Genomic DNA, 7,562 nt, shown 5'->3' on the forward strand with positions numbered 1-7,562 from the left:
AAGTGAGAGGGATGCCAGCTGAGATATGAAAACAATCTAGCCAGCTCTTGCAGCTTGCCGATGCATCAACCAGTAGCCGGCCTTTTTCAGACTTACCCTCGAGTCCGAGCTGCATAAGGAACCCTATTGAATCAGTTCTAATCGCCGATACTCCTGCCCTTCATGGATAGCGGTAACAATGGGTCCCCAGCCCAGTGCCCCATCACTCATCGCTTATTTCAAGGTGGGGTTCAGCCTGAGAAAAAATGAAAGCGACCTATAGGAACCTAAGCAATTCCTAACCACCAATCAATTGAGGTTGTGATGGGGTAGATTTGTATCACTCTGCCCCCTGCCAATTACGTCAACCCTTAGTCCCACCTTTAGCGGCTGAATGAAATAAAGCTGTGTCTCATCTCAGCCGGTGGCTTGAAAATCTGCGGGGGCATGGAAAGGAAGGCAAATAGTCTCTGAAAAGCCAGAATAGAATATGAGAGGTAGAAGCGGACATGAATAGAAGATAACTTGTGAAGGGAACGACCTGTATGTCTACATCAAACATTCCGCAGCCTATTTCTACCCTATTTCTATCCTAAACTTAATCCGCTTCCTGTGTTCCTGTCACGCGGCTATAATATAATCCTTGTTCCCACTACAAAACAAATATGACTTATCAGCCAACAGAAAACCTGCACGAGAATTATGCGCCCGGTCTCCCTGCTCAGTGTATTTCCCCTGTGAAGAAGCTCCTGCATGATAGGCTCCGCATTGGAGCCAATTATATCACAAGATACAATTACTGAAGCAGGTAAGGTGTGGAAATACTGCAGCTCAAGCCCCGCATGGGCTCCTATACTATGGACATCGACGTATGTTCTGATTGGAGCTAGAGTCTCTGATTAGGCTCCCATACAGGTTAGGCTTGCATACAGAGAGTGTACACTTTAAATGTTTTCTACTTTTACATACAGCCTCTCTTCCTGACTATAGCTTACAATCGATTGATCGAACACAGGTTCAAAAGAATCCAACCGGCATAATCATGCCTCGATTCGCCCCCGTAAGGTTGGAGTTCTGAAATCATCTGGCTAATCTAACCTGTTTATCGGCAGTTTAACACGGACTTCCTAGAGTATGTGAGGGCGTTGAATGGAAGCGATAATCTTCCAGCCTGCTATAGAGGACTAGAAGATCTACATGTCCCCAATAAGGATATAGAGGAATTTCTTGTCAAAGAATTCTCGCTTGGCCGACTGGAAGTGCTTCCGTTTTTGGGGTATGCTGGAGCGAAACGCCCACCAAAGCCGCTACATGAACAAATTATGATCGGACGAGAAGTTATCATTACCGAGCGGATGGACCTTCATCTTCTCTGGACAAACGATCGAAAATTTTTTTTTAAACCTCTACCGGGCTTTTTGCTTGAACCAGTATTTTGGAGAAAATATTTCTGCTGCCAGCCTGGCTGTGAATGCGACTCCTCTGCAAGGAGGACAAGTGATAGCAACAGCAATCTTAGCAGAGATAAGGTTTCAGAAGAGAGCAATATTAATAGCAGTCCTTCTCCGAAGAAAGATACCCTCGCACCGGTAGAATGCCAGAGGAAGAAACTCTGGGAGTGTGCTATGGGCTTTCTCTACAGTTATATCTGTCTCATCTCCTACGAGAGCGACTTCAATATCGCCAGCGAGAAATATCTCTTGCCTCGCCAGCTTAGTAGGTCCCAATCTGGCTGGGAGAACTGGAAAAATATTACCAGTGAAGTCCTTTCCAATTTTGACAGGAACAAAGTCCATCGTTTCCTCCGCGCAGAGCTCCGCCTTGCTCGGCTTGACATTCTCCACCGCATGACCCAGATGCCGCCGTTCGAGCCCTACCTGCGTCACTACTGGAACTATGGAAGTCTTTTTCATGATAATATCACGTTACTGGCCACTGCGACTGTCTTCATTGCCTTGGTCTTGACGGCTATGCAGGTCGGGCTTGCCACGGAGCAGCTAGGCCAGAACAAGAGCTTCATGGCGGCCTCGTACGGGTTTACTGTTTTTGCAATTCTGGGTCCGCTCTGCGCATTTGGACTTGTTATCCTCGAGGCGCTCTGGCATCTGGTGAAGGAGCTGCCCCAGCTTCTCGGTTTTTCTGGAAAGCATAAAGGAACGGCCACCACTAGCAATGGTGAGATACCGGTTTAAGACTGAAGTAGTAAATGCAATTCTGTAGCACTACTGGGTAAATATATATAATGTATTTACAATCCTGTGGTTCCGATTATTCTGAGGAGGTATAGATTATTGTCATTGGGTTGCACGAGTAGATCTTCCTGAATGTCGTCAAGCATCGCCCTGGCAGCGGCCATTTCTAGTGTCAGAGCATAGATCTCTCCAACTGTATAGTCATCATATGATAGACAGATTTTGGCTGCCATACCGGATTATAGACCTAAAACAGATATCGTCAGATTAGTCAGAATTGAAGTAAGTCATGTTGGAGCATAGGGACGTACCCTTCCGCCTGCTCTGGGGTTCGACCTCGCCTAGTCATCACTTAATTAACTATTAAGCTAGATATCTTAGATAAGTGGCCACACGGTCATCCAATATACAATCTATTCATCGCTTCCCACAATCGAAAGGTTCCTGACACTGCTCGCTCATTTCCTTCCACTCCTGCGTGTCCTAGGACCCATTGATCATCAACCGCACGCCCTCCTACCAATCTTTCTGGCCCCGCCACCAGAGCTCTGCTCCATTCTGCTCCATAGAGTGCTACTGATTGCACTGCGGCAACTTGAACCTGACGAGCCAGCCCGAGGGCGAGCCCATGCATCTGGCACAGTCGTTGTACCCGGGCTTCTGCAGTCCGGGCCTTGAAGTTTAGACTAGAATCAAGCTATACTCTCAGCAATCGGGTTGCCTGTAGGTTGAAAGGAAGAGATTAGCCTCTCAATTCTATGTGTGCTCGCTGAATCTAGTCTTTTAGTTCTCGACTATGCTTGCGGGTAAGCAAGAGCGCTTCTGTCTTTCCCGCATCAAACTGAATCATGTTATCATGTTCCCACTCGATGGCTACTTGGGCGGCGTCTTGCAGCTTATTGTAGATTTCGCGGACAGAGTGCCCTGAGGCTAACAGGTCTATATCATCTGTAACGGAGAGGGGCTGGATTCCCGGAACTGTATTCTCTATTGCTTCGATAATACCGTCAAGGTAGATGATAAACAGAATAGGAGACACTGGTGAGCCTTGCGGTACCCCTGAGTTAATTGGTTGTAGTAGGCACTGTACGTGGTCGATCTGCAGTTAAACCCATCAGTCCGTCAAAAATGATTGCACCCATCGGATCAGGTCCCTATCCAGGCCCAGTTCGATCAACCGGCTAACCAGTCTGCTTGAATTGACGTAATCAAACGCTCCTTTTACATCAAGGAACAGAGCTCCTACAAGCTGTTGTAGTTTTCAGCACTCATGTGTGGTCTGTATCTGACATGCTACCGCATCTATTGCGCTTCGTTGTCTTCGGCTGCCCATCTGCCCTTGATGTAGGACTCCTGTAGCCTCACAGTGACTAGTAATCGCTTCTGCTGCTATTTTTTTTGACTACCTTTCCTAGACAGTTGAGTAAGCTGATTACCCGATAGGCCTTTACCACCGAACAATCAGGCTTATTAGGCTTTCTTAGGGGAATGCCCTTTGCCACCTTCCATACCGGCGGGTGTATTCCCAGCCAGAAGCATTATCGGGCGAGAGCAGTTACTCTTGGATTGTCCCATTCCAAGAGAAGCCGCAGAGCCCGGAAGTTGAGTTTGTCTATTCCTGGAGCCTTTTGAACCGCTTGATAAAGTAGAGCTTGTTTAACTATTCTCTCGTCCACTTGAGCGTGCCAGGATCCTGGAGGAATCTCGACTTCCTGACTGATGCCTGGCGCTTGGGGGAAGGCTATTTCTCGAATTAGGGCCTCTCTCTCGTTAATTGAGCTGGCAATTTGTCCCTGGGGTCCGTGTAGTGTCGGGGTTGTTGTGGCTGTTCTGGGCTTCGTAAAGTCCAAAGCCTGCAAGCCTCGGGCTGTATCGGTAGCCGGTTCTAGGAATGCTTCCCAACAGGTGCGTTTTACTTGCTGAATGGCTCTGTAGTAGCTGTTCCGGACTTCCTTCAACTCTGTTGTGGAGATCTCCTATCCCTGCCATACTCTTCTTGCCTGGCTGTAGGTTTTGTGGGCCTCCTTGATCTCTGGACCCCACCAGCGCTTTGATCTTGGAGTCACTCGCAGCTGCTTCGCATATCGATTCAGTATTCCTGTCAGGGCCTCTCGGATCCGGATGGCTTCTTCTGTTATGTCTTCTGCCGAGCACGTATCTCCCAGGATGGGCCTGGGTTGTGCTCTTGCTTGCCAATCTCGTGTGGCTTCCTCCAGCGCTTGTATATTGGCTTTGAGTGCCTGGATTTGCTATCCTGTTATATCTTGGGAGGGCGCTGGTGTTGTTCTTTCCAGAGGAGTCCACTCCATAATCAAAATTTCATGATCTGATCCTGTTAGATGCTCTTGGTAAACTGCTCATGTTTCCAGAGGGCCCATAGTGGCCGTTGTTAAAGACAGGTCTATGATCGAGATTCCTGGAATTATCTTTGGTCTTGTCGGAGTTCCCAGCTCATTGTTGATATAGAGACATGCTACTCCTATTAAATCTTCCAGCGGTCCGGCATTCACTCTGGCTCTCGCAAGAGGATTCCATAGAGGGCTGTGGGTGTTGAAGTCTCCCAGGACCAGGCACCTCCCTTCAACGATCTGGTCCCAGCACACATCTTCTAGAGCCCTCTTTCTCTAGCTGCCTCCCTGCCAGCAATGACCGGTTCCCAGCCAGTTATCATAGCAATTGACTATTCGGGCTCTCCGGACTTTATCTCTAACCTGATTCAGCTCCCATACATCCATTACTAGAAAATATGGATGATCAACAAGGTCTGTTCGGGCTTACGCAATCACCTGATTTGCCAGATCGCGCCGGATCGCTATCGCTACCCGTCGGTTTCGAAGGGATCCTTCTATTGTCCTTTATCCTAATCGAATTAAATCTCAGCCACTCATTGAAATTAAACGCTCTATAGCATTTGAACCAGTAATGGACCTATTTTGTTTAGGTATTCACCAGCTTCAGTTCGCCAATTAACGATCAGTGGATGTGTCGAAGCACACTACCATAATCTCTCTATCTCTCAGATACTCCCTAAGATTGAAGTAACCGAGGCTTCCAGTAGGCATTATCATGAAATCCCCGCTCGGAAACCTCTGGTAAAAGGGAATATGGCTGATGTTTTGATTAATACGAGGCCAAACTCGGTAATCCAATGAAGGCGCTTCCAAGCACCTTACATGATGATCACGATCCAGTGCATAGTGAAACGAGCTTAACCCGTTGATGTCCCTCCCCCAATAACAAGTCATGGCCTTCATCCATAAGTTTGCGGACAACCTTTAGGTTCCCTGATTTGCTGGCAAGATGGAGACACGTTTGAAGAGATATGTTGAATTGTGAACTCTAGAACTATGGGCTATACATGCACGAGAGAAAAGCGCCAGCAGTAATCCGCACACGCAAGGCCACAGTTCCTACGATTATGGGTTATATATGCACGAAAGCAATTAACACACCCAGGGCCACGGTTTTGGAACAATCACAGCCGTGCGTGAGCGAAGCATCCGCACAAGCGATGTTAACGCCCGCGCAAGGCCACAATTCCTGCAACTATGGGTTATACATGCACGAATGTGATGCGCCGGCAAGTAGTTCGCACGGGCAAATCCAATATTTTGAAGTGGAATCGCAACCCCCCATTATCTGCTCGACTTTAAAGACCGATAATTTGTCGGGAGTGGTCTGCAAGCTCGAGCTCGCTATCCTCTTGGAGAAGGATCGTATGGACAAGACTATCCATAAGATAAAACTTTCTTCGGGTATAATCAAGCTCTAGTGCCGTTTACTGTAGCTGCTTTTGTTCATTCTTGAGGGCTTCTTTGGTCGCAAGACAGGCGGTTCGAGACTATAAGATCAATTGAGATAGATCAGTGATGTTTGTAGTCATACGCTGGTTGGAATTTCGCCCAATAGCCAAGGCTTGATTGACCATAGCACGACATGTGCTTTCTAGTTTAAGCATTTTAATGAGTCGGACTCTGGTAGCGACAAGTCGATCAGTTGGTGCTGGTATTCTAATTCGTTTTTCACACTCCGGATGGTGTTACTTATTGATTTGTCGGAAATACACCATAAGACTGCGATGGGGAAGACAGGACATTCCATGTGTTGACAAATTGTTGCTTGGATGTCTGGATGCGTTCGGAATCAGTTCAGCCTGTTCCCGAATTAGCTTTGGTCAAAATCACTCGATGCTTACATTACCTCTCGCGCCTGGTCTTGGCGAGAAGCGAGTATGGATCCTGGAATATTGGACATCTTGATGTCTTCCCGCGAATGTAAGTGTGAGAGATTGCTGGTAGAAGAACTGAGCGATCTTGCATCAGATGTACAGGAGTTATCTGCTCTACTGTCACCAAGAATGATCTTGTTCTCTGTGGTTCTGTGAGGAGAGACGCTGGATTGAATATTCATCGTACAACATACCGATGGTATCTCCTGGGAGAGCATCGGTGCTGCTCTCCAAGATTTCCAACGCGTCAACGTCATCTGGATTTTCTTAAACAATATGAACAAAGGAATAGAATTCAGGGCAATTCAAAGTCTGATCAATAGTACTTCCAGGAGAAACACCACCTGGAAGCCGTCTTGCTTGCTGTTATACCTTCTCTGCAAAGGTTCGGTTGATTACGCCGAGCCTCGGCCAGCACCCTTCTGAAGCAGCACTTTCACCACTGCCTCATGCCCATTTTGTGCAGCCCATGAGAGTGGTGTCCGACCCCTTTCCTTATCCGTAGCCTCAACATGAGCACCCTTTTCCAGCAGCACTTTCACCACTGCCTCATGCCCATTTTGTGCAGCCCATGAGAGTGGTGTCCGACCCCATTCTTTATCTGTAGCCTCAATATGAGCATCCTTCTCAAGCAGCACTTTTACTACTGCCTCATAGCCGTTCCTGGAGGCCCATAAGAGTGGTGTCCGACCCCATCCTTCATCTGTAGCCTCAACATGAGCACCCTTTTCCAGCAGCACTTTTACCACTGCCTCATGGCCGTTCCTGGAGGCCCATAAGAGTGGTGTCCGACCCCTTTCCTTATCCGTAGCCTCAACATGAGCACCCTTTTCCAGCAGCACTTTTACCACTGTCTCATGGCCGTTCCCGGCGGCCCATGAGAGTGTACAACGCCTTTCCTTATCCGTAGTCTCAATATGAGCACCCTTCTTCAGCAGCACTTTTACCACTATCTCATGGCCGTTCCCGGCGGCCCATGAGAGTGGTGTCCGACCCCATCCTTCATCTGTAGCCTCAACATGAGCACCCTTTTCTAGCAGCACTTTCACCACTGCCTCATGGCCGTTCCCAGCGGCCCATGAGAGTGGTGTCCGACCCCATTCTTTATCTGTAGCCTCAATATGAGCATCCTTCTCAAGCAGCACTTTTACTACTGCCTCATA

The 7,562-nt window shown here is 48.0% G+C and overlaps 2 protein-coding genes across 2 annotated transcripts; one reads left to right on the forward strand and one right to left on the reverse strand.

Annotated features, from left to right (window-relative positions):
• Positions 1 to 1,021: 1,021 nt before the first annotated feature.
• KD926_011611 (uncharacterized protein) lies at positions 1,022 to 2,171 on the forward strand (the record flags this gene model as incomplete). Its single annotated transcript, XM_053103911.1, has 2 exons — positions 1,022 to 1,039; positions 1,092 to 2,171. 2 exons carry the CDS (start codon positions 1,022 to 1,024, stop codon positions 2,169 to 2,171), a joined length of 1,098 nt encoding a protein of 365 aa, XP_052952803.1.
• Positions 2,172 to 6,794: 4,623 nt separating this feature from the next.
• KD926_011612 (ankyrin repeat domain-containing protein) lies at positions 6,795 to 7,541 on the reverse strand (the record flags this gene model as incomplete). Its single annotated transcript, XM_053103912.1, has 1 exon — positions 6,795 to 7,541. The coding sequence occupies one exon, from the start codon at positions 7,539 to 7,541 to the stop codon at positions 6,795 to 6,797; it is 747 nt and encodes a 248-aa protein (XP_052952804.1).
• Between the last annotated feature and the right edge of the window lie 21 nt (positions 7,542 to 7,562).

The sequence above is a fragment of the Aspergillus affinis genome (genome assembly GCF_023601865.1).
Source record: "Aspergillus affinis strain CMG 70 chromosome Unknown NODE_99_length_137546_cov_86_507649, whole genome shotgun sequence".
Classification (NCBI taxonomy): Eukaryota; Fungi; Ascomycota; class Eurotiomycetes; order Eurotiales; family Aspergillaceae; genus Aspergillus; species Aspergillus affinis.